Raw genomic sequence first — 27,596 nt, forward strand, 5'->3', positions numbered from 1 at the left:
TCCTAACTACATTTAGTGAGAGCGCTGGTATGGTTCTGTAACTGAGCCCAGTCCTGTGGGATTGGAGTGTCAGCTCATTATGCTGGTATACAGGAAAAGTCTTGTTCTGTAAATATCTTTGACAGACGAGTGTTGACTGATGGAGGTTATGTAACCAGGTATTTAGAGGTGTATGCTTTCTGTGTGGAATGGTGGAGGCAGAGGTGCGACACACCTCCTGGCCCACACCTCCCAGCGTGTTTCCATACTGATAAAAAATAGTCGCACTTTTCCCCTCTGTTCACCACATTGGTTCTTTGTTGTTAGGGGTGATTTTCACGTGATATTTGCACTCTTTGAAGTATTTCATGAACATTCTTGTCAGGGTTTCAGCGGGTTGTTCACACTCTACGGTTCTCTTAAGCTATTACACAGAACAGCCCACTTCCAGTCCTGTCTCTACTTGTGTCTTTTCGACAACGCTTTTCAGAAGCACACCTGCCTCACCAAACGCCAAACACCCTCGCCACATCAATGTTGCATGAGTCTGGAAGTGCCCAGGTGTTTTCCAGGTACTAGGTGTTCTTTTTCCTTTAAGCATGAGGGGAATTTATGGTGTGTCTAGGGGGGTGTGTATGTGCCTGAGACTGAGACCGTGAGGGTCAAACTAAACAGCTGGTCTGCAGAGCGGTTGTCCTCCCCTCCCTGCTGTATGGAGCCCAGCCATGGAGTACTTACAGCAGGCAACTGAGAGCCCGGGAACACCACCAAAGATCTTCAGCGAAGATTCTGAGGATCGTGACAGGCCATGTCATTCTCAAGTCCGACACCCGTCAGATCCTGCACCACCCATGTGAAGGGAGGTCAGCGAGCCACCGGCAAGCGAAACAAACGAGCTGGGAACACATGGCACCGGATAGGCGCTCCTGGAAAAGAGGTCTGTGCAGGAAGGAGCTACACGTCGGGGGATGGGGCTCCGCCGAGTCGCAGAGACAAAACCACAGCTCCTCGAGGGGCGAGAGAAAATGAAAGAAAACACCACCATCACTCTTCCTTCCCCACACTGCACCAGAGTAAGAGGACCGCAGATGGACCTCCACAAGCCACCTGAAGACCCGCACGGCGAGGCCGGTCATCCTCTCCTCGAGTGACCGCCGGTGATGAAGAGCCATGCTGAAGGAGAGCTAGCCTACACTTCAACCCTTTCCTCTTTCTCTCGCTTCAGCTACAGATTTATGGCCAGTTTCCCCCCCTCAGAGTTGCCATGTCCTGTCAGAAAACACTCCTCTGAAGTGTCGGAAAGACAAACGTTGCGTGGGTGAAAGTGTCTTTCTGCAATGCCACTTGTGGATGAACGGAGGAAAACGATGAACTTCACATTTAATTGTAGGGTTTCTTCGCTAATGTGAGTACCACAGGAATCACAACAGGAGATGCTATAGAAACCTGTGAGTGTTCTAGTGTCTCTCAGCTATGTAGCTACCGTACAGCAGATGACCCGACATAGAAGCAGTGATTCAGAGTGCCGATGAAACCAATGAATGTTGGAACAAGAGAGGTTGTTTATGCCTCTGAACCTTACTGAGAAGAATAGTGATGGGGGAGTTGTATGGTGCAATAGGCTGGATTTTATTCAGCCAACAGGAAATCAGATCAGTGGTTGCTCACAACACAGCACAGCGTCCTGGATGACACAGCAGAGGCTAGTGGATGTGTGCGGTACTGTCCACTCTCAACCCTGGTGGTGGGGCGGGGGAGGGGGGGGTGAAGCGGGGGGGCGTCTTTCCCTACACCACCCTCCACTTCCTTGAGCCATTATCACGGCACTCCAGTGCTGCTTGCTTCCTGAGGTAGGAGTAAAGGCCCCTAGTGTCCTCAGCTTTGCCCCTCTGTAGATGTGCTACGGTAAGCACACAGGCCTAAAGGACTTGTCCCGATATGCACACAATGGAAGAACATCACTGATTGGCTTCACGGCATCATCGGGCTGGGCGGCTGCTGATAAGCCGAAGGGCAGAGTTTCCCCGGGTATGGATGGGGGCCCTGGGTTTTCAAAGGCAGGGGCCACTTGACCTCCCTCATCAGCCCCTCAGAACCCCCCTCCCTCCCTCCCTCCTTCTCCTTTCTCTCTCACGCAAACACTACCACCTGCAGAGGCACAGGGTCCACACACACACACCCTCCCACCCAGGGAGACCACAGGAGACAGACTGTACCAGGCTGTTCTGTCACCTAATAAAGGAGATGCACGATTATGATGATAGGGATAATTCTTTATATATTTTTTGCTGCAGGGCACTGAGTTCCACTCTCCTTTCTACATCCCCTCAGGGCCTTGTTGTAGGCAACTGAGACTTTTTCTAGCTCAACATTTGAAAGGTCAGTGCAAGGAGTTGGCGCTTATATAATAACCCTCATTTGTTGAACATTGAAAAGGGGGACTGAATCCTGGGAGAGCCTCTCCGTGTGTTTGACTCCGTGAGAGCTCCTGAGTGCAGCTGGGTGGGTAGCCCGCTCTGGGTTGTGGGCGTTCGACACCTGTTCAGTAGAACCTCTCAGTAGGTCAGGGCACCTAGGTGCTTAGTACCTAGTGCTGCCCACACGGTCCCAGGAGGACCATGCCAGAAACAGAGCCGGTATCTTGCATCCGATCTAAGACATGTTAATACCTGAGCACATCATTAGTGGAGGATAAGTGTAGCACATCTGCCAAAGTACTCGGGACATATGCTGTAGCTTAGTGGTTTGCCTGCTCTGCCGAACAATGCCTAACAGCTCCGCGTCGCACAAAAGAGCCTTTTGGAAAGGACGAACGCTGCAGCCGGCGCAATGTCCACGTTGCCTAGGTTACTTTGTCTACAAAGTAGCAACCCCTGACCCTGGCTGTGCTCAAACGTGTCGCCAGCTGACGAAGCGGTCTCAGTAGGCCTAATTAATCAGAAGCGCAGACAGTGGAAATGAATCAGCCCCCAGGCCTGTGTTCCCAGACCGAGGAGCCGTATTGCTGCTGTGCTCTCATCATTATGATAGGCCATTACCAATGGATGCAACTTTGCTTTCATCAAAGCTCCGTGGTGCTGTATTGGAGGTTTAGCGAACACACTGCCCCAGGAACTAAAAGTTGGCATCAGTGAAAACCCCAAAATGTTGATTTTGTGCTTGTTGGTTGGCCAGTATGCTTTAATTATTGATTAATACAGCGGTTGTGTTCTTTTAAGTGTTGGAAATTGTGTGCATTGCAGCATGTCCATAGACATTGACAGACAGACAGACGGTTGAGTGACTTGGTAACCCAGTACTTCCCTGAGTATTCCCTGGGACTCGTTAAATGCCACCGGCAGCTTTGGTGCCCGTGATATACGGTTGTTTGTCTCCCCGAGAAGTCTGACACCCCCAGCCTGCCTCCCTGCGTGTGCCACCAAGGCAGAGAGATGAAATGTCATACTTCATCAGCATAGCGTGATGCGGGGACGTGGGTCTGATTTATGATGCTGCGCTGTGTTCCAGAGTGAGACCTTTCTAATCTCCTGGGAGGAGAGATTCACTCTGCTCTTTCCTCTCTGTCACAGTCCAGGAATACCATTAGACCTTAGGTAAACAGTTACAAAGCACGGGCTGTCTGCATGTGGTTGGCTTAAGTCTTAAATAACGTTACCTAGTTTTTTGTTGAGCGTTAACCTTAACGCGTAACCTTGAAGCGATGTTTGTACTGTGTGCGCCTGATAAAATCCATACCATGTAGAACATTCTAGTACATGCCTTGTCAACACTTACTGTTGTGAGTAGGCCTGCAGTCCACCCAGCCACCTATGTATACGTGCTGCTCCCTCAATGTTTCATTCTGTGGAATGTTAATTATTGTCTTTCAACAGTTTGTATATAAAACCTTTGAATGACACTAGCTAATGAATTTACAGGAAAGGAATAAATCATTCACTTTTGATTTTGGCAAGCCGCTTTTGGCGTTTTTACTGTTGCTAGAGCCTTTTAGTATACACTGGATCATCGTAGACCTGTGACGATGCACTGTCATATCCCAGATAACCTTTGTCACTGATCTTCTTTTATAGTGCGAGGGTAATTTATGATGAGATGACATTCAAGCTTTGCACACATTTCTGTGTGTCTTCAGCAGAATCATAAATGTCACATAGCCGTTCAACAATGTAACATTGAAACGACTCTATGGCCTTATTCAGACTCAGAGAGAGAGCTTAGATTCATCATTCATTCTGACACACTGTCGAATCCCTCCGCATAATATCCCAGCAGACACTGGGATACCAGAATGAGAAGGCTAAATGACAGCCCTGGGCGGACCACAGTGGGTGTGTTTTTATAACAGGCATAGAGGAAGGCTGTGAATGGAGGATCTATTTAAATTTGATTGGATTGCTGAGGTAAACACTGTAATCACATGTACAAGGGGAGAGCCATGGAGATTGAATATGCTTAATACGCTATCAGACTCTCTGGAGATTATCATTTCATTTTCATCTAGCTACGTTGTTTAATGTATCTTTCATTTTTCATAGTCTCACCCCCTGGCTGTACTCACAGTCTTCTCAACCCTAACAAGGCTTGACTTTTTCTCTTTTTAATTTGCACAGAACCCCCCTCCCATGACTAGCGGTTAAGTACACATAGAGTAAATGCCAAGATAAAAATCGGACTGCGTGATAAAACTGCAGCGTGGATAAAAGCAGCCCCCCCCCCCACACACACACATTTTGTGTTCCTCTGTTGAGTGCTCTCCTGTAGGTTGTTTTGACCTTGTTATTTAAGAGTTCTGTCACCTGTTCTCACCTCTGAGTCTGATTGGGTGGGCCCCCATGCTAATATTCATGCTATCGGTCATCCTCCTGACTTCCACAGAGGCCCCGGTGAAGGGCGAGGACGGCCAGGCAGACAGATCTTTCGGGGACTCTTCCCTGTTCGCCCACTGGGGTCAGGATCTGAGTCCGGACAGCCGGAGGGTGGCGCTGAAGATGTTCCAGTACTTCGGCTACAACGGCTACCTCAGCGACCGCCTCTCTCTGGACCGGCCAATCCCAGACCTCAGACCCGATGGGTGAGTTGTTGTTGGAGGGAAACTTGATCGCCACTCACATTATGCAGTGCAGCTCCACAAAGTCTAGTGTGAAACAGTATGAAGTACAACTTGTTTGACGCAACAGACTATTTCAGACGCTTGTAATGTGCCTTGTATTTATCAGAATAGCTGACACTATTTACAATCAACTGATTAAATACGGGCAGTTTCCTGTGAAAAGTATTACATTTACATTTACATTTAGTCGACGCTCTTATCCAGAGCGACTTACAGTAAGTACAGGGACATTCCCCCGAGGCAAGCAGGGTGAAGTGCCTTGCCCAAGGACACAACGTCAGTTTGCATGACCGGGAATCGAACTGGCAACCTTCGGATTACTAGCCCGATTCCCTCACCGCTCAGCCACCTGACTCCCTTAGAAAGAAATTCCTCTAATGTGTTTTTAGCCTGAGAGTGTGTGCCTCAAAAGTTTTGACACCTTTTCGGTTTTGACAAGTCGAGAATAAGGAGAGTGTATCTTCAAACAAAGGCGATGCAGTTTAATCTGCCGTAATGACCCCTTCTGTCTAGCAACAGCATACAAGATCAGACCTCGACCTCATCACTCTGTATGACACTCTCACGGGCTGCAGAAGAGTGCTATTTCCTCATGCTTTCACCAGTGCTTTTACTACAGAGGCCGGATCACACCGAAACACATTTGTGTGAGTGCCACACCTATGGTGTTTGGCTCGTGAGTCAGCCAAGAGCATTGGCACATTGACCAACACCACAGAAAAGAGACTTAATTGCACTGGCATGAGAGAAATCCAGGCTGGGGTTTTTTCTTACTGATGCATTGACAGGATGTTACTATTGACACACGCTTCAAATCTTGGTCTGTTTTTTACCCGCCAGGTGTCGGAACATCTCCTACCCTTCCAACCTTCCCCAAGTGAGCATCGTGTTTATATTTGTGAACGAGGCCTTGTCCGTCATCCTGCGCTCCATCCACTCGGCCATGAACAGGACGCCATCCCACCTCCTCAAGGAGATTATCCTGGTGGATGACAACAGCAACAGTGGTAAGAAGAACGCACCATAGAATGAAAAGGGGAATCGCCCCATCAAGGATAAGAGGTGTATCAGCACTGGAAGTGTCTTGTGATGCAACGAGTTACCGGTGGTTTCCATTCAGATTGCCTCCTGTCTTTCTTTCAGGGCTGGATCAGTGTTATTTATCACGTTGGGTGCAACAATGTTGGCCTCCAGCTAATCAGCAGGGAATTCTATAGTCTTAGCAATTACTCCTCTGTTTCTTGTCGACTTTCCCTATTTAATCTGGCTCTTTAATGTTCTTAATTAGTGGCTGTGCTCATTGGATTTACCAGATAGGTAAAAGAATACCAATTAGCAGGAAAAGCCAGGAAATCGTCTGTAAGGTGGAGAGGCATCCAGGGGAGTAATGAAGGGTTTGGATAATGCATTGTCTATGTTTCAAACCTCAGAGCTCTGGGACAGCTTACCAGCTCTAGGTATTACATGAAGCCTAGTGTGGAGTTCCAGAGGGATTGTTTTTAGCACAACATCGATGTGTTTAGGGGGGAGGACTGGCTCGACTGTCAACCGATGCAGGCTAATTATGGCCACAGTCACCCAGGCTGATGATTTTTTTTGAGCTGTTGATTACAGAGGATTTCATCTGTGAGATGTAGGCAGACGCGTCTTGGTGGAGCTTTTCCTCAGCCTGCTTGGATGAGCGAGAGAGACCAAGGTTCCTCTTTCAGCCTTGGCCGTCTGAATCCAGTCAACACTGTAGGGTAGATGAGTGGGATGGGTCAGTCTGGACCAAACACTCTATCCTGCTGGGATAATAACTCATTCAAAAGACACCCCTGCAGCATTTCCCCCCTCCTCTGTTCCCAGTCCAGCTGTGGACATGTAACCCCCTCCCCCCCGCCACAGCCCCCCACACACACACACACACTCCCACTCCCCTGCTAATCCCAGGGTCCCTGAGACACTGTGTATTACCTCAGGGAGGTCAAGCCATCCCCTGGAACATACCATTACCAGCCTTGGGTAGGGGAAGGCCAAGTCCCTTTTCGGTGATGCTATCCAGTGTCCTAAAAGAGGTGACAATCCAAAAGGTTGCCTCGGCCCTCCTCTAGCTCAAGTGGATTATCACGTCCCATGAAGGCTCTGATGTTATCACATAATTGGGAGGCAGACAGCAGCCTTTCGAGGTCCCTCGGGAACCCCAGTCACGCTCTGACATTTCGCTAATGGTATTCCAACCTGTTTGCGAGAGCATTCTGTCAGGTTCACCTCTGACAGATGTACCCTTATCATTATTGCCATGATTGCTAATCTTATCTCTGCTAACCATTGTCAGCCCGCTGACCCGCAGCCAGGCACGGGGCTGTCTCCAGGGGTCACCGTCACCTGCTCCCGCCCCAGGCGTCGGCCCGTGGTAATGGGAAAGTGCTGCAGGGCTCACCTCCTCCTGCTATTAGCATGCAGAGGAGGGAGGGTGTGACCGAGGAGGGGGAGAAGGGCAAATTGACCTGGCTGATTCCTCCACTAATTGGATGATGTCTTCGACCTGAGGAAGGTTTGTCTCCCTGACAGGGGCTCACTCACTAGACCGACAGGCAGGGAAGGCGGGGCCTGATTTGATATTCATCCCAGCTCTCCAAAGTGTTGTACGCACCAAGCTAAGCACCGTTTCTATGTATGAAGTTCATTGTAGACAGCAGAGAAAGAAATGTAAAAAAATGAAAAAATGAAAGAAAGAAAGAAAGAAAGAAAGAAAAAAAAGAAGACTTGTCAGTCGAATCTGTCGCCGCGTGTGTGTGCATGTAAATGTGTGTGTGCAGTATGTCCATCTGTCAGGATTGTATCTGAGAGTCAAGCTCTGGCTCCATTCTCCTCACGAAAGGCGCAGAAGCCCCCTCAGGCAAATTCTAACAGACAAAGAGGAGAATATCTAAGAGGATGTCATGCCTAGTTATCCACAGACTCTCCTTCTCGGAGAAAAGGGGTCGTACATCACAGGCATGAAGGAGGATCGTTCTCTGTCCGCCTTCTCCCTTTCCCCTCAGCCTCATCCTCCCTATCCCTGGCCTCTTATCATCACCCCCACCTCCCCACACACACACACACACACCCTCCTCCCCTATCCTTTTTTCAGATATCTTCATGTCTACTCTTCCACCCCACCCCTCTCTCCTCGTCTCTCCCAAGGCTTTCTCTGTTTAGGCGGAGGGGAAGGGATTTTGTTCATGTACTACATTCTCAGCTCTGAGTTGCCCACCCAGGTTCAGACTGAGTGACGGACATCAGCCTGTGTTTTCGTCTCTGCAGGCCCGGAGCTGCAGTCTAGTAAACACACACAGACAGGACTACAAAACACGTCCTTCCAGTCGTTGCAGCCCCATGGAGTGTGATCTTCTCACTTGTGCCAGATTTAGAATGACATGTTTAGAATGAAGAAAGAGGCTTTGTGATGTATCATGATGAAAAAGCTGTGCGCACTGCTTCAGCCATGCTGATGCACGAACAGTGTACTTTTCATACAAAGGATGTGTTCTAACAGGGTCATGTCCACCCTTCTGCAGTTCGTTTTCTACTTTGTTATTCAAAGTTCATTACATTAATGAGCAGCTCTCTGAGTTTTCATGTAAAAAAAAAAAGTTCCTTGGTACTCAACACCTGAGCACAATAAGTTGGTGTTGTTTACTTGGCTGCCAATTACTCCTAATCAAAGTGTAAAATGAGCCAATTACTTCTGGGCAGACCACTGGTGGGATATTGGACATAAAAGATTGATGTTCTTGGCCATCAGCTGGTTTCGAGCTAACAAACCAGTTACTCAATGTGCTTTATTATGATTCATTATACCCCATTACACTTCATCTTTCTCACTCTCAATACACTCACATCTGAATCCCCTAATTATTAATTGTCTAAAACAAATTACAGACGAGTTAATGTGCCTGACAGAAATTCATCAGCAGGTGCTCATAAGGAGCCCGCAGCTCTTTTTTCCTGAGGGGGGAAACGAGAAGGGCTGATGCGAAAGAGGGAATGATTTCAACGGTGGAAATTTCATTTGGCTTTGACTGTTCCATTATTGAACTCATGTGCGAGACCAGGAAAGCATCAGCATAGTTTGTGAAACATCCAGCTGCTCGTTGCCAAATATCCATTCTCTATTTTATAACAGTGGGATATTCATCACGCATTCAGTTGGGCAATTGAACTTTCTCAATGATCAACGACATACCAGTTTCTATCAAGGATAAACTACATCCAGTCTTTTCAGGTAAAACAATCAAAACCAAACAGCAAAACTGCTTTCAGGCCTTTGCTAGTATGCTTCAAGGCTGGCTATAAAACCTCTTCAGAAAACCTTGACTTGTGAAACACCTAAAAGGAACATAAATAAAGTGTTGACCTTTCCCAGTCAAGATTTACTGTAATGATTAATTGCGCGTGCAACACTTTATTCACCTTTTTCCCCCCAGTGTGACGTTCTGATATGTTTGTATATCATCAAGCACCTGGGAGTTGTACTAACTCCTAAGGGTTCTTTTTTATTCAATGAGATTCTGTCGACGCTACAAACTTCTCCTCCTCAGAGCTTGCTTAGTATTCTGCTGTTGTGTATGGAAGGAGTGGAGGATTACCGTGAAGCCTGCTAGAGGGAAACTGCAGCTGCATGTGGAACATAATGAGAAAACAAAATGGCCCTAGTGCTCTTAATGCTAACACCGCTCTCAACCTACCTCTCCTCAGGTTACAATGAGGTAAATGCGTGTGTAATGATACCTGCTGCACTCATTTTCCACAAAAGGATGTCACATACAGCGATGATAGGTGATCTGTACGCTGCTGTCTTGCTTCATAAACTTAGTCTTGACTAAGAAGTATTGAAGCTAATAGGAGTGGTTATGGAATATTGTTTTCCATACTTATGGTGGAAGTCAATATAAACTTTCGCTGGCTTTTTGTTTCAGGAGATGGATCTCTCCTGTCCAATTGTATTTGTCTATAATCGTGTCAAGCAACTTTCCTGTTCTGAACCGTTGTAGCGTGGAGGAGTGTTCCACATTACGTAGGCAGTGCTGTGATAGTTGGATTCTGCTGCCAGCCTTGCCCAGCTGGGTGGTACCGTTCACGTTCTCTCTGTTCTGGGCTGTTGTCCCACCATCTGGTGGGTATTGTGAGAGATGACTGATGGCATGTCACATCAAAACAAGCGGACGCCCAAAGGGGTAGTTCAAAGCTAATTACTACTCTACTAAATACTGATGTCAGTTTAGGAGATGCTTTGGAATGATGTAGCTGTTGCCTAATGTTAGTTTCTAGGATGATAAAAAAAAAAAAAAAGTAAAGTGTTGCCTAATTGAAGTCCTGACTCAAACTGGGGATGCGCTGGACATCATGTTTCCTGTCCTGTGGAGTTGCTCCCAAAAAGCTTCAGAATTAGAGTTGCACTTAAAGAGACGGTCGACTTGGTCGGCTTGGTGTTGTGTAGATCTCCTGAAAAGCTGGACATAGTTAAAGACCAAAGCACTCCCCTATCCATTCTGTCTCTCTGCCTTAAACGATTAAGGAAATTAGGTGAGATACTTGGGCATGAGGCCACCAGTTTCACTTTTACCCGCTATAAAAGATTGCAGGACTTTTAAGCCCAATATTGGCCGCTTTCCTTCATAGATGTTTTGACCAACCCAGTGAATGAGTAAGGAATTGCCTAATGGCAAAAACTACACCCATTTCCTGCCTTTCTTGCAGGCTTTTGATATGACTACATAGCAGTACCCCCATGTGACATAGAAAGCCCCATGGAGACCTCTGATTCAGACAGAAGGCTCTTTGGTCCAGTGATCAAAGCACTGGAGCATGAGGGCTTTGCCACTTTTCTAGGTACTGCCCCCTGGGTTGTAGAGACAGGCTTTATTGGGTGAAAGTATGCTCACATGGCTTTTTTAACAATTATTCATCTCCCAAGGGATCATGGGGTAACTCTCTGAGTTTAATGTAATATTAACACTAATGGTGTGTGTGTATGTCTAATACTTAAAACTTGTTGTACAAGGATGTTATCTAAGCATGTAAGTCATAGCAATTATTTCAGTTAAACAACTTTGTTCAATCTTCCGGAACACTTTCTGCAGTTGCAGTTACAACTGGTTTTCTTGCCCATCAGCCAAATATTGTTTTTACTAAATCACAGCTATTCCCACTCCATGCCACTAATGTTTCGTGAAAAAAAGAGAGCCATACATTGTGTGTGTTTATCTGACTTCCTCCCTGTCTGTGTTTTCAGATGAGCTCAAGGAGAAGCTGCGTGACTTTGTGGACGAGACCAACAGCCAGCACCCGGGCTTCATCAAGATGGTGCGCCACTCCAAACAGGAGGGCCTCATCCGCTCCAGGGTGAGTGGGTGGAGGGCAGCCACTGCTCCCGTCGTAGCCCTCTTCGACGCCCACGTGGAGTTCAACATCGGCTGGTGAGTCGCTGCACATGAGCACGCACTGCTTCAACATGCAATACAATCCACGGTACGTGGCTTTTGAAGCGCAAATAGAAGCCCTCGCCCACATAAAGCCATGGGTGAGAAAGCTGTTATGATTGCTTGATTTTTCCAAAAACCTAAAGGAGCTCTTGTCTGATCATCAACTGTAGATGACCCAGGCAGCCTGACAGGGTGGGCGGCTTGTGGTAGATAAGCTACATCTTCATGGTGTGAAGACTAACACTACCCATGGTTCCCAAGGGGTACTGCAATGATCATCGCATTGCCAGAGTTCTCATTGCATCTAATTGTGCTCTCAACAGCCTGACCCAAATCTGTCAGGGGAATTTGAACAACATCCCAAATATTTCAGTTTTTTAATGTGTTGTGTTAAAATTTCGGTGGGCAAACATTTTCCCCCTAGGAAGCTTCCGGGTACAGGCCATGGGAATTGATTACAGCCACTTAATGTTTCAAGTGGAACACTTTGCAGTATTATCAGGACACAGGAATAGTTTAGAGAGAACTGTCAGTTTTCAGCTCAGGTTTAATCATACAAATGGCGTCTGCCGTGCGATGTAAATGAGACTCGTCTGTGTCCCTCATTTACCTATGTGCTCATTTACTCACGGCCCAAATGTACTAATTCACGCAGTCTATTTTTCAATAAACGACGAGCACTAATCTCACGTCCTATTGCGTAACCGCCTGTGCTAATCACATTGCTGATGCCATATCTGCCACAATCCAATTTAGAAGAGGAGGATATTGAGATTACGGTGTGGGTTGGCGTTTCATGTCTGCTCGCAGTTAATTGCGTTCCACCTTTTGTGTTTGAAGGGCTGAGCCTGTCCTCCTGAGAATTAAGGAGGACCGAACGCGGATCATCTCTCCGTCGTTCGATAACATCAAGTACGACACTTTTGAGATTGAGGAGTATCCGCTGTCTGCCCAGGGCTTCGACTGGGAGCTGTGGTGTCGCTACCTCAACCCCCCCAAGTCCTGGTGGCACCAGGCCAACAACAGCGCCCCCATCAAGTACCGTACACACACACCTGAGAGCTAGGACAATAAAGACGTTTCTATTTGGATGAAAGCCTCGGTTAAACGAAGGAAATGTGTATGAGAGCTTTGTGTGAGTTCATGTCTCACGTTGAATCCGCCAGGACTCCTGCTCTGATTGGCTGCTTCGTGGTGGACCGCCTGTACTTCGAGGAGATTGGTCTACTGGATGAGGGGATGGAGGTGTACGGGGGAGAGAACGTGGAGCTTGGTGTCAGGGTGAGTAATGGTGTCACTTCCTTGCGCCGGAGGCCATACTCAGGTAATGGCTGTGATCCCGGAATTAGCTATGATAATGACTCGGGGTATTTTGGCAGCCAGGGTCTATGGAATCCCCTCTGTTCTTCTGTTCAGGAGGTTAACTTGACTTACTGCAGAGGTGTCTTTTGGCTCGAAGCAATGTGCTGTGTGTACTTGGAACACATTAGCTAGCTGTAGCAGCAGACCGCTAGGCTGAACAACCTCCAGGTCCCTTTGTTTTCCTATTAACAGCTCTGAAAGGCCCCCTCTCCTCTTTAGAGCACCAGGGGAAAAAACAGAGCAATTTCGAGTATCAGGTCAGCGTCCTGATTTCTGTGAAGGCTGCCTTGAGTTGTGCCATGAGTGGTACCGAGTGTGGCTCTCAACTTGTTACGTCAAGCCCAGTTCTAGAGGGGGAGTCACAGCGGTAGCCTTTATCCCTTGCATGACTGGCCGGCTGGCTGCACGTTCCCCTGCATCAGCACTGCTGGGAGGCGCAGCAGCAGGCGGCGGCTAGGAGCGCCCGCAGCACGGGGGGGGGGGAGTAGCACCGTGAGCAGATGGACCAGAGAAGACTCCACTCTCCCCCTAGGGAGGGCTAAGAATAACCCACCAGCATCCAGCGTACATGCAACACCACTAATACAGCAATCAGCCGCTACAATAACACCCAGAGGCAGGCCGCAAACACACACATAGCCGCCTCCCCTCCAGCTGTGCTGTGCTGTGGGGATTAGACTGTGGAGAGAGACAGAGAGAGAGAGAGGAGCTTATGACAGGACGCCAAATGTGGGAAATATCCATCCTCACTAATGACACAGATGTAATCATCAGTCACTCTTCAGGAAAGAGCAGGAGATTAGTCCCATAAGTCATTTTCCTCCCAAAAATGACTTGCGTTTAGAATTTCCAGGCTCGATAATGGACCCGCTGATTGCTTTTCTGTGGAAAACATTGATGATTGTATCTCACACATAATAACTCAGTGTCTCAGGCAGGCCTTCTGTATAAACAGTTGACAAATCACTTTGGCTTTCTTTAACTTTTGATGTAGACGTCAAGGAAATGTCTCGCTGCATGTGAGCCCAGAGCTCTGTGAGCCCATGCTTTGCAAATAGAGGTCCAGTTCGCTGGGCTACGGCCCAGCAGGAAGTGACCTCTGGTTGGGAGGCTAATATGGGCCCTGCGTCCTGGATGTGTGGAGTGATTGGAGGCTGACAGTTGTTGAACTAGAGACCATTGTGGCCCTGGATGTAGACCCAAATTAGCTGCCTCAATGAGTTCCAGCAAGGCTGGTCCTCTTGTCTGAATGTCTGCCTGCCTGCCTGCAGCATACTGGTCCTGCCTGCAGGCCTCCTGCCTGGACCCTCTCTGGCTGACAGCAGAGCAGTGCTGAGGGACTCTCCCAGAGACTCTGACCCACCAGGCCAGCACACTGCACAGCTGCAGGGAACCTCAGGAGTCAAAACCTGGGCCTCCTGGGTGCCTTCCTCCCTCTCTCCACATGAATCCCCAAAATGACTTCCATTGCTAAAGCCAGAATAGGGAGAGTATAATGATGGGTATTCGCTTATTGGCTGTATTGTATGTGTTACATAGTCCTGCCAACTGTACTGCCTGCCAGTCTGTTTATAAGGAAGGAGATATGCAGTGTTGCTGGGTGTTATTGGGGCTTTAAGACTCAACTTGTTTCTGTCTTCTCTGGTGGAAAACAAAGCTCTGTTTGAAAAACAAAGCATTTGGAGTGTATGTGTACCGTGACTACCCTAGAGATTCAGACCGCTGAGACGCATGCAGTTCAGACAGAAAAGGATGAATTGCACTCACGTGTGTTTTAATTAACAAAAGAACAAAAATTCAACCTGGAAAAACAGGCCTTCGGGGGAGCCTACCTCCACTCTGGTCGGCCGAAGTAGAAAAAAAAGCGATACTTTACACTTTCATCCAAGGCTCTTGCCCTCTCTCTCCCTTTCTCAAACCCTCTGGCTCAAGGCTCTCTCCATATCTGAGCCCTGTTGAAGCTGAAGTGGATTGAAGTTGATTTAGTCAAGTTGATTATTGAACGAGTCGCAGCCGTGCGTTTTCACCCATTTTGAGCTGAACCATTGTAGTCAGGGATGCATCATCAACAAATGCCAGGAACGGCAAATGAGTCCCAGAGGGCTGCTGTCCGTCGTGCTGGGAAGTCTCTGTGGGGTTGTCACAGTACTGAGCAGTCCTCATGCATGACTCGGCCCTTTCCACCGCAGCTGTAGGTCTCAAATAGATAAGCCACAGACAATCCTAGCTCATGAAATTGACCTCATTAAGGGCTCGGAGGAACCTGTATGTTTTTATAATAGACAAAGGGCGTGAATCATCATGAATATCAAAGGCTTATTTGAAACAATTATCTGAACAACGTACCTGGCAATCAGAATACGTGTACCGAAAAATGTGTATATATATATATTCATATTTGTATACGATTTCAAACTTCATGTGATATTCACAGCCTTTTCTAACACAGACTGGCTTGTCTTGTACACACTAAGGGTGCAGGGATACGATGTTCCCGTGTACTATCATACGATTCCTTCATGACGTGCTGGAGAGAGGGAGTGAGAAATGTTTCACCACAGAAGGTGTTTTGCTCGGAGAAGGAATTTGGAAGGGAAGTGAAAGGTGTTAGTGTGTATGTCTGTGTTTGTGCGTGTGTGTGTGCGTGTGTGTGTGTGTGCGTGCGCGAGCGTGTATGCGTGCGTGTCCATTTCTTATTTCCGTCCTCTATCCTAGTGAGGAGGGTTGAGTACAGATGAGGGAGAAGAGGAGGATTGGGGTTGTGGACCCCAAAGTGTCTCTTCAAGCCCTGGATGACTCCTTCACTTTGGTGTGTTTAGAGCTGTTCACTCTCTTGGCTGGGGTCAAGAGGCAATGTTGACAGACGTGACTTTCTCCCAGATGGCTCATTCCCGGCCCCCACCTATGTGTGTTCAGCCAGGGGCTTCGAGATGAAGTAGTCTCAGGGTGTTGACATTGCCAGTTGGTTAGTTTGCCGTTGAGAAACCGACAGTGCAAATGAGAGTCGTGAACGTGGAAAAGCAAGGCTGAACGATGGCGAGGTGTAATCACAGGAGCCATCGGTTTCGCCCCGCAATTTCCGACACCTTCTTTGCCTACCTTCATACCTGGTTATGTCACAACTCTTTCTCCCTGTCCTGTGAGCCTCCTCACATACGTCATCATCGAACAGGTGACAGGACACGTTCATGTTTGGTTCACGGTCCTGAACCCCAGGACCATTATGATTGGTTCTCGCCGGTTCATTCTGCAAAGCGGATCAATATGTTGGTTTGGCAGCAGCCAGTGATAATCAAGAGGGGATCTTGTTTTGCTCTCCCCGTGTCTCTGAGGACTCTGCAGTCTCCTCACACACAGCAGTAGCAGATAAACAGGACTCCCCATGTCAGACCAGCCTCTGCACACAGCTGTGGGCAGCCAGAGAGGAAACCGCAACATGGAATGAGCAGTGCCTGGCCAGAATAGATTATGCTTTTGAAGTGTAAGTTACTTCATTGGTGTGTGTGCCGGAGTGGAAAGGATTGTATGTGTTGACTTGTTTAAAGTCCAGTTAGCTGGGATGGATTGAGAGAAGAGAAGAGAAGTTCTGATTTGATGCCAGCTGACCTTTCAAGGGAGAAAGGGGTGGTGAAAGCTTTAGGTACAGAGAGAGTCTATCTGTGAGATAATATACTCTTGGAACTCAACTTTAGCTGACAGCAAACAGTCCAGTCTCAGTGAAGGCTGAGCACATGGAACACGTCTCAGACTGTAAGAATATGGTTCCCTCTCTCCCTTCTGGTCTTTCTCCTCTATTCTATTCTCTCAAATCCCCCAATTAGAAAGGTTCTCTTGACACCATCCAATGTGAGTTTTATATTTTGATCGGAACTAGAGTGAAGTTGTCCTCAATGCCCAGGTCTCTATCTGCTTGCTTTGACAGGTTCTTAGCATAAGATAAAAGAATGGAGGAGTGGAGGAGATCTTTGCCGGAAATCTGTTTCTGAGAAAGAGACTTCAGACAATGACCTTTTTCCTGAAGACGCCTGGATCTGTGTTTATGCTTTCACCTGTCCAACATGTACTTACTCTCTCTCCCCCACTCATTCTTTCTCTCTCTATTTCTCTCCATCTATCGACCCCTTCTATCCTTCCTCTCTCTGTGACACCAGGTGTGGCAGTGTGGGGGCAGTGTGGAGGTTCTGCCCTGTGCCCGCATAGCCCATATAGAGCGTGCCCACAAGCCCTACACCGAGGATCTGACATCTCACGTCAGACGCAACGCCCTGAGGGTGGCAGAAGTGTGGATGGACGAGTTCAAGAGCCACGTCTACATGGCCTGGAACATTCCTCAGGAGGTGAGGGGGGAGAGGAGAGGAGAGGAGAGGAGAGGAGAGGAGGGGGGGATCTGGACCAACGTGAACCATGGCAGGCATGATAAGGGTCTTTAGTGTGGAATCTATAAATAAAGATTGGTAGAATATTGCATTCTGTTTGAAGACCGTCCAATTTATTAGCAGATCCTAAGTGGATGTGGCATAGATAAGCAAATAGTGTAGGCTTAATGAATAATGTAAGCACATAACCTGAATGATAAACAAACAGACTGACTCAGATGCCCAACGTCTGATGTTGGATGGGTCAAAGCTTGGTCGAGTAAATGTTTTTTGTTGTTGCATAAACTGCATGAATATGTATAGACTCAACCTGAACCAAAAGAGCACCAGTAGCTGCATCATCGAATCCAAAAACAAAGCAACGATTGCAACCACTCAACCCACAGAGCTGGAGGCATTATTTCGGCCTCAGGATTAGCCTCATGAATTTGCCTTGTCCAAACGCATTACCCACCTCCTTCATTTAAATCCACAGCTGTTGCTGTTTCTACCTCTTTAACTCGCATTAGGCCATTCACAGGGCCTCGGTGGCCTGTTGCTCGCCTGCATTGCCGTTTATCTTGAGTTTATCAGGTGCGGCTCAGCCTTTTAAGTCAGTAAGGGAGGCAGCAATTAAGATAATTGGGAGCGAGTGGACAGGCAGGCCGGTCTGCTGCCGAGCGCCGGGGCCAGAGAGCGAGGACGACGCTCAGAGGACTGAGAGGGACTGGCAGATGGTGCTAGAGTCCTGTGGTTCTTTGTACAGGGAACATGAAGGGATCGCAGGGGTTTGGCACATCGAAAACGTCGGGGGGAAGTGTTTCCCAAGTGGCCTGCTCTATCATTTCATCGAAGAGGCAGGGAATCCATTCTAGGGCTTATCTGATTTCCCTTTCCACCACCGAGCCATGCACTTATTTCACTTCCTGTGCGCGAGATCAACACGGCTTTGTATCTTCAATGCTATTACAGGCTAAATGTATGTGGGTGTGTCTATGTGGGTGTGTCTATGTGTGTGCGTGTGTGTGTGTGTGTAGGACTCAGGGATAGACATCGGGGACATCTCAGAGAGGAAGGCGCTGAGGAAGAGGCTGCAGTGTAAGACGTTCCGTTGGTATCTGGTCAACATCTACCCTGAGATGAGGATGTACACGGACACCGTGGCATACGGAGTGGTAAGCCCCACACTTCCGTCTGGGAGGAACCCTGTGTCTTTTTTAAAGCCTCCACTGAATAAACCACCGCTTGATCATCACAATGCATCGTATAATGGTCTGGTTGACGACAGTTGGGAGTTCCTGTAGCAGCCTGGATACAGTGCTGCTCGCTAGCCCAGCCTTAGCTCCGGGCCCACATCCAAGCCCAGGCTCACGTCCAGCCCTAGCCCCACATCTAACCCCAGCCCCAGCCCAGTACCCATCCCTGTGGCCAGGCTGTCTGCTCCCTACAGCCAGGGCATGATATGATAATGGAGCAAGCAGAGCGAGAGCTCTGACTCAGGGATAAGGCAGAGATTATACAGACACCTGGCCAAGTGTGAAAGCTTTGATTACGCACAGGAGGGAGAGCTCTATTGTGTATGCACATCTAGCGTGAAATCTATTGTCGACCCCCTCCACATGAGGAGCCATGTACGTTTCTGCATAAATTGTAGCACAAAGAAGGAGGCCGGTTTGTAATCTGCGCACATACAGTGTCAGCAGCTACTGTATGTTTTCCGTATCATGCACATATTGTATGGATGCCGTACCTTATTCTTAAGGGGTAAGGTTGGTGAACAGAGCTGGCTTTGTAGCTCAATGGGATTCTCCGCAATGCAAGACAAACGGCTTTGTATTTGCATGCTAGTCAACGCCAACATACCGGCAGTATTTATATTCGCTGTTCATGTTCAGCCCAAACAGCTTTATTTATGTAGGCCTCCGTACATCAGTGCAGTGTGCCTAAATCTACAGTGACACACAAACAGAGGTTTCATTGGTGAGCTTTTTTCATTTTCCGCTTGATTTCCTACCATGTATTTCCATAAAACCACAAAGGCTAGATGGCTAACGAGAGAAAATAGGTCAGCCTTATTAAAATTAATTCTAGGAGTTAGGGGGTTCTGAAATAACTTGTCCTCATTACTCAGTATGTGCTAGGTGCATTTGATGAACTTGTCAGTCATGTATGAAGGTCTGAGAAATCATTACATGTTCTGAGCAGCATGTCAGGTCACAAGCCAGGCCACAGTTTTCTTCTCCTCTAGAGAGAGAGGAGTGTTCTGCGTTATTATTTCTCACCACACAGCATGAAACCTGAAAGAACTTATAATTATGTTTACCGTCAGACTTTGTCATTGTTTGAACATTCCTGTAAGATTATCCTTGGTAAGCCAATAGAGGGCTTACCACAGATCGTGAACGTAGTAGTGCCATAATAATATCACAACCTTGTCAATCAGCAGTCACTTTGCTCACCTAACCCTGAACCCTTTTTGAATGACAGATCAATTCAAATCCTGTTTTCCTCTGTCATCCTCCAGCTGAAGAACTCGTTGAAGAATGACCTGTGTCTGGACCAGGGCCCTGACACTGACAACGTCCCCATCCTGTACCTCTGTCATGGGATGACACCTCAGGTCAGAGCACACTCCCCCCTGACCACCATGCCCTGCTCACTCCATCCTCTCAAAACATCCGCCTGTCCTCCCGTCCATGTATGTGTACTGCAGGCCTCTTCTCCTCTCCTTGTCTGGTCTGGTTCCACCAGTGAAATTCATGTGTCATGATGGACTCGGCGAAAGAGTAGGAAATCTAGTACGAAGTGGACGCCTTTCACACGGTGAATCACACCGACTAAAACCACCAGCTTCCCCGAGTCGTCAACAGACAGATGAGCGGTGGAACAGCTCCAAACTGTTTTCCTTCACTGTCCAAGTTGTCTCTTCACTGTGTGCGCGGCTCATGCTGCTCTGACCCAGCATGGACAGCTCAGTACGATCCAATACCTGTAGTCAGAGAAGGGAAATGTTTCAAGTTTCCTTGGAAATAACTTTTCAAGTTTTTTTGGGGGGGGAGAGAGGGAGAGATTATTTATTAGAGAATGTTTACAAACTGTTTTAAGACTTCAGCAGAGAGGCAGCCATTAGGAGTTCATTCCTGGGGGGTGCAGTAGACTCGAGTTATGAACAGCAACTCTAGTAACCGTGTCTATCTGGGTCATGCTGCCAGCATGATACAAGACGATCTCTGCACAATGTGCTGGCTCGGCACTATTGTACAGACTTGCACTGGCAATTACCATAATGTTTTGACAAGTAGAATGTCTTTACGTTTTGTATGGTAATATTGAAAACCAGGCAAAAGTCAATATTAGGTTCAAATGAAAGATCTCGTAACTTTCCAGAGCTGATTCTGCAATTTGTATATTATTTTCTCTCTCCAAATTGCATATCAACTTTTATCTTTTTGCACCTGGTATATCTTAAGGCACTTTCTGAATGTTTTTTTAATTACATTTAGTCATTTACCAGACGCTCTTATCCAGAGCAACCCACATTAAGTACAGGGACATTCCCCCGAGGCAAGTAGGGTGAAGTGCCTTGCCCAAGGACACAACGTCATTAGGCACAGCCGGGGAATCGAACTGGCAACCTTCAGATTACTGGCCCGCTTCCCTAACCGCTCAGCCACCTGACTCCCTGTGTTAATAATTTGCCCTAGCAAATTCTCACCTAATATGTTAAGTAAGTGTAATCTTATCCTTACTAGTGACTAGAAAGTTTGATTTTCGACCAACTCTGTGGTTACCAGTTCACATTCATTGCACCTTCATTTTTATGCCACTTTACACGTGAAATCTGGGGAGAGATCTCCAGAAAACACATCAAATAAACCGTGATCTCTAAAAAGGATCATTCCCTAGACCACTCACATTTTCCTTAACAAACAACTCCGGAGAAAACAAGCTTGTTAACACCCAGTCGCGCATCCAGAGAGCTTACTAGTTAGGAATGCAACAATGTTAGATGAAGGAACAACATTGGAGCTCTCAAACCTTCACTTGCTACACAGCAAAGCCGTGGTCAACCGATTTCTAAGGTTCTTTTGAATTCAGCATCCTCGTTTTTCTTTATAAAGGCCTTTCCCTCACTATAGAGGTTTATGAGAATGATGGTTGTTTCAACAGTTCCATCATGTTTAACATAAATAACTCCTCCCAGCACAACCAAAAGTCCTGCTCCCACCCCCTCCCTACCTAGCTCCATCCAACTGGGATGCACCCATCCCCTCCAGCTGATCCCCCACAGCCCGCACCACCCCAGCCCCCTGGGTCTCAGGTTCCCACACCTGCATGCACAAGCCTTTTCCAACCCACATGGCAATTCAATAGTCTGTATTACAGCTGCCAGCAAATGCAGCTGTCTTCTTTAACACGCGCACACACGCACCCACCCACCCACACACACACATCCCACGGATTCCACTCTGTTCAAACAGATGCTTTTTCCTGCCGCTGGTGTTTACGGCCTGTTAGCTAAGTACAGGCACAGAAGTGCCCTTGGAATAAGTTGGCTGTAGGGATTGCGTTAGAGAGTGCAATTAGTAGAGTTTCCTGTTGGCTGGTCAACTCATATCCACCCTTCTTCTCCATAAACAATGAGCCGTTTCCTCCACTGGGCTACATCCTCCTATCCTGCTCTGTGTCGGCCTTGGAAATGTCTGCTCTAGGGTAACCCAAAAACAAACCCACATTTGGGTCACACTCTATAAATGTTGCCATTTCTCAGTAGGTTACAGAGAACTTATTACACAATATATCTTATCTAACTGCCTCAGGCCGGATGAAGTACAGTAAGGCAAAGACCTATTCAATATTGTCTGAGTCATTTTTCTATGCCTCAGTTGCGAGGCATAAGAGGTATACATCACTGCATACCTGATTTAGCCCCGGGTTCAGAGTTCTTACTAATCTGAATCCATGACGGTGTGTTTCTTCCAGAATGTGTACTACACCAGCACCCAGCAGCTCCACGTCGGAGTCCTCAGCCCCACCATCGACGACGATGACAACAAGTGCCTGGTGGATGTCAACAGCAGACCCCGCCTCATTGAGTGCAGCTACGCGGCCGCCAAGCGCATGAAGCTCCACTGGCTTTTCACTCAGGTAAAAGAACAGGCCAAACACACACACCTAGTCCACACAGAACTATGACAAAGGACTGGAAACAGAGGGGTTCACAGATCAAAGTCATTATGTGTAGCTATTGAGTGAGGTCATTAGCAAGCGCGGCAGTAATGGGGAGGGTGCAGGTAGCCAGGGTCCACTCGAAGGGGTTTTCATTGGTACTCAGATCCATGGCTGACTGCTCCGTGTGATGGAGGTAGGCTCATTAGGGCGTGTCAAAGGACACTTAGAAAGCGGGGAGTTTCACGGCGCATGGAACTCGCCGCATTCCTCCAGCCCTTAGACGTGAACAGTAAACACATTATAATGATGCGCTCTGTCTTCATTACCAGGGACCTCCTCCCCATAACCCAGGTTACTTCACACAGTGGCGTAGAGAGGCATTGAAAGCACAAAAAGTTTGGGTTTGGAAGGACTCATTAAAAGTGTTCCTGACCTTCAGTACATTTACCACCTTTTATTAATACGTTTTATATATGTACAGTTCTGGGCATGGAGCACACTCTTCAAAAAACCCTTGACAAAGGGGAAAGGGAATAGAAATATTCTCACATCTTCATCAATGGGTATGCAATGGGACCAACTTCAAGGACTTGGGATTACAGAAGCTCCAAATTCTATTCGTTGTCAAAAGCCGGATAAATGTTTTATGATTTGGAGATGAAATTCCAGAATCATTGGCTATATGTGATTTTTAATGACCGCTTTATGCTAGGGGAATGAAACTGCTGGGGAGACAATATGCTTTTGAGAACTTGACGTGACGGTACAGGATTTTACTGGCTGCAGATTTGCAGTGTGTGTGTTACACTGCATGTATTTTATACTGTACCAGGCTAGAGGCCTAGAAAAATATGGATAGGCATCTTTTCAGTTTTTTTTACTTATTTACTTTGCGATGTGCACTCGTGCATAATTTTTCAAAGATATTTTTGTCTTTGGGTAGGCCTTAGAACAAATTGGTTAGGCCTGTGCATACCCAGGCCTACCCGTGGCTACGCCCCTGGACTGTACATGTGTATTGAGGATGAGGTTTCTGTGCTATGTCTCTCTCATTGTCTCTTCCGTGTTCATCGTCTCTCCTCTGATGGTGCCTACTGTACATTCAACTAACCTGCTTCAATTCCACAAGGAAGAGACTTGGCATTTTACTGCTGTGGAGTCAAACTCGATCAATTATGAATTTGATTTCAGCTTGACACTGAAGTATGTGAAATCCCTTATGGGAATAGTTTGCATCAGGACAACTCAAGCATGAACGAGATAACAGCCCAGTCCTGAGGAGAGACAATCTTTGCTGCCGACCTGGGATGAGGATGTGGAAGGATTCAGCAATAAATGAATCGCTGTCAGGGTGTAAATGTCCGTGACAATTCTGTGATTTTCCTCTGCATAAAAGCTTCGTCATAGTAGAATTTCTATCCACTCTCCACAGCAGAGCAAGGAAATTGTTTTTGATGTAGCGGAGGGGAAAAGAATGGAAGTCTGCCTGCACGAATAGAGAACAATAATCTGTTACTAGTTTTGCTTGAGGAAAAGCCCTACACAGCAGATACAACATTCTTCCCTCTCTCCCCCCCCTCCCACACACACATGCACACACACAAACACACACTCATATAATCCTGATGGATCAATTAGATGACAGGACTATGCCAAGTTAGTTAACCTTCCGACCACTGCTCTGAACCCAGAGCCATTATCATCCGGCCTCAACGGTTCATTCAGTACAGAAGATCGATACGTTTGGCAGCCGTTCATGATATCAAGCCAGCTGACTGCCAGTATACTGACTTACCTCTGCCGACTCATATAAAAACACATCAGACTTTGAAGGGGCTTCATATGGTAATTCCTGTTGTGTCCTCAGATAACCTTTTGGCGTTGACTTGTTAGATTCAAGTGCAAAAAAGTTTTGTGGATATCCACTGTTGTGTGAAAATGCTCAAAGTTTCCAACTCACCCACAGGAATGTGACTGTTTGCCTTTCTGATGAGGTCACGTCAGCTGGTTAAGGCCTGTCCCTTCTTTTCTTGGTAATGCAAACACAAATGAAATGAGGTTGAACATTTGCATATTGTCAGTGAATAAATATGTTTTAGTGCAACATTTTTTCTCAGTTCAAACTGTTCAATATTTCAGAGTGCCTCTGGCAAGTTGTGGTAACAACACAATGCCAAATGAATTCATGCATGTTCTATCTGTTGGAACAATTTAGGCTTGTCTAGACCCATATTTTGTGTAAATCAAATCTAAATAGCTAATGCTCTTTTAATTGGGTAGAAATTATTGGATCCACTTTCTCCATTTTATGCTACATCTGACAACTGTACTACAAAAGGAGACGTTAATTACTGATGAAAACAATTACTGGGAGCATGTACACTGTAGCACTCTCTCATGTATTTCACACAGTGCACTCAAGCAGATAATTGTTTCATTCCATAGCTCTTAGGCATGGTAGACCTGGCAGGTGATCTAACTAAACAGACAACATTTAGAACTAATGGAATCCTATCACAATCTCAATCAGACAGCGTCATCAACCAGACTTCTTGTTATGATTTAGATTAATGACCTGCCAGATTACCCTGACCAATGTGAGGTATGCACTAAACAGTGACTGTAATCACAAATGCCTAAAGGTGGTTTTACATAAAGTACATGCTTAATCTGTAGATGTAATCTAAAGTGTGATCTAATGAATAGGTTTATTTTGGGGAATCGTGTTGACTGTTGAGCTGAATTTTGCTGTCCGCCTCAGACCCACGCTACAAGGCCCACATGAGCGCTGTGCGTGTTATTGCGTGGATCGCATCTCTGAGATCCATTGGAAATGGCTTTCTGTTGCAAGTCAAACGCAGACAGTCGGCTATCTGATAGCAATGTTACACACTCCAAACTCACTGAGCGGAGGAGGAGAAGAGATGGAGAGATATGCCGTGCAGCAGAGGAGAAGAAGAAATATATCATGGAGGCCCTATTTAGAATGTTGCCATGACAAACCTGCCGTGTTTTATCCTCAGTTGTATGAATAGTGGTTTCTTTGAATTCTGTCTCATTCACTTTTAACATTGCCATATTCCAGAATCATGGATTCTATGCTCACTAAGAGAGTCATTAATTGTCATTGTGGACAAACATCCCCGTCCGTCCGTTTGCAGTCGAAATGGGTCTCAGGAGGTGAAACGACACAGCGCATCCCCGGTGCCATGTTCCCTCGCTATATAATCTGATCTACCTGTTTGTGTTTTCCAGGGAGGCTCCATTCAGAACAGGAAATCGAAGCGATGCCTTGAGCTTGTGGCGAGCAATGACAATGAGTTTGGCTACCAGCTAGCCCTCCAAAAATGCACTGGACAGAAATGGTCCATCACCAACGTACTGCCTGGCAGTTCCTTCTGATGGACCTTCAGAGAGAACACTGGCCCTTTCCACGGTAGCACACTGGACTGACAGCCTGAGAGAGAGAGAGAGAGAGAGCGAGAGAGAGAGAGAGCGAGGGGTTGATGGTGCATGGTTAATGACAGTCATTGCTGCACCACGATGTCTTTTGTTCACCAGTTGACATCACATGATAAATGTTAAACATTTTCTTTCGCCTACGGGATCAGCCATAGTTGGTTGGTTTATAATGTGCATTATGAGATACTACAATGTAATGGAGTATATTTTGTGAACTGTAGGGTCAATAGGCTATATTGTTTTTGTTTTTCGTTGACTTGATGGTATTACTGGGTCCAACATGTTCGTTTTTGTACTCTGTACATGATTGCTACTGTGTAGCGATAATTAAGAGCTGTTCCCTGCTGTAATGGTTTTATTCTAGTGTCTCAGGTTTGTAGGTTAAGTTTATTATGAGAATCGGCTGCACAGTTTTGGGTGAAAATGCCAACGTGTTGGAATATCTGAAAATAATGACCTATTTTCTAAATGTAAATATTCCAAATATTTATAATATATGAAAGTAAAAGAACTGATGATAAAATAAATGTGTGGAAGTGTATTTTGTTGACTTGAGTGATCTTTCTTTTACACCAGCAGACTATCATGCTGGTGTGTCCTACTGTACGGTGACTAATTGTAAATGTCCTGGATGTAATGTTATGCAATTAAGGCTGTCTTTGCACTGAACTGTAATTTCTTTATGCATATACAATACGTTGCTTAGAGGTCCTATGGACAGGCAACCGTGTGTCCTGTTAGTGTGACCAGAGTGGGGAGTGTGGGGCGTGTGGTCCCAATCTCTCCTGATGGAGGACCAGTGTGAGGAGTGTGGTCCCAGTCTCTCCTGATGGAGGACCAGGGTTGGGAGTGTGGTCCCAGTCTCTCCTGATGGAGGACCAGGGTGGGGAGTGTGGTCCCAGTCTCTCCTGATGGAGGACCAGGGTTGGGAGTGTGGTCCCAGTCTCTCCTGATGGAGGACCAGGGTTGGGAGTGTGGTCCCAGTCTCTCCTGATGGAGGACCAGTGTGGGGAGTGTGGTCCCAGTCTCTCCTGATGGAGGACCAGTGTGGGGAGTGTGGTCCCAGTCTCTCCTGATGGAGGACCAGTGTGGGGAGTGTGGTCCCAGTCTCTCCTGATGGAGGACCAGGGTTGGGAGTGTGGTCCCAGTCTCTCCTGATGGAGGACCAGTGTGGGGAGTGTGGTCCCAGTCTCTCCTGATGGAAGACCAGTGTGGGGAGTGTGGTCCCAGTCTCTCCTGATGGAGGACCAGGGTTGGGAGTGTGGTCCCAGTCTCTCCTGATGGAGGACCAGTGTGGGGAGTGTGGTCCCAGTCTCTCCTGATGGAGGCGGCAGCAGGAGTGGTGGTGGCGTGGGCCGAGTGTTCCTGATGGCTGTGTGTACCAGGGGAGGAGACGAGTGGCACATTCTGTTTTCAACATGCCAGTCCTCATTAGCATCCACATTCATGCTGGGCCAGGGGACACATGGCATTAAATATACATTGGAAACCCACTTTCATCAAAAAGCTCCCTGCACCAACACTTTTAAATATGCGCAATATGGGCCCCTTTGTGTGTGCTCACATTCTGAATTCTGATTCTTTTTTGGTAGGACATTTGATAGACTCGTACTCAGTATTCATATGTGCCATATGTCAATTTTCCAAGCAGTTACACAAGCACACACACAAGCACACACACAAGCACACACACAAGTACACACACAA

At 47.0% G+C, this 27,596-nt stretch overlaps 1 protein-coding gene across 2 annotated transcripts in view; it reads left to right on the forward strand.

Moving 5' to 3' along the window:
* galnt18b (UDP-N-acetyl-alpha-D-galactosamine:polypeptide N-acetylgalactosaminyltransferase 18b) overlaps positions 1 to 26,406 on the forward strand; it is a 41,412-nt gene extending 15,006 nt beyond the window's left edge. For both annotated transcript variants that reach the window (XM_067248692.1, XM_067248693.1), the window contains 10 exons: positions 4,855 to 5,050; positions 5,930 to 6,096; positions 11,349 to 11,532; positions 12,379 to 12,576; positions 12,705 to 12,819; positions 17,052 to 17,237; positions 18,293 to 18,430; positions 19,780 to 19,875; positions 22,239 to 22,403; positions 25,683 to 26,406. In XM_067248692.1, the coding sequence (XP_067104793.1) occupies positions 4,855 to 5,050; positions 5,930 to 6,096; positions 11,349 to 11,532; positions 12,379 to 12,576; positions 12,705 to 12,819; positions 17,052 to 17,237; positions 18,293 to 18,430; positions 19,780 to 19,875; positions 22,239 to 22,403; positions 25,683 to 25,829 (1,592 nt within the window). In that variant the 3' untranslated portion in view covers positions 25,830 to 26,406. The remainder of the gene's footprint in view (positions 1 to 4,854; positions 5,051 to 5,929; positions 6,097 to 11,348; positions 11,533 to 12,378; positions 12,577 to 12,704; positions 12,820 to 17,051; positions 17,238 to 18,292; positions 18,431 to 19,779; positions 19,876 to 22,238; positions 22,404 to 25,682) is intronic.
* The last annotated feature ends 1,190 nt before the right edge of the window (positions 26,407 to 27,596 follow it).

The sequence above is a fragment of the Osmerus mordax genome, chromosome 13, assembly GCF_038355195.1.
Source record: "Osmerus mordax isolate fOsmMor3 chromosome 13, fOsmMor3.pri, whole genome shotgun sequence".
NCBI lineage: Eukaryota > Metazoa > Chordata > Actinopteri > Osmeriformes > Osmeridae > Osmerus > Osmerus mordax.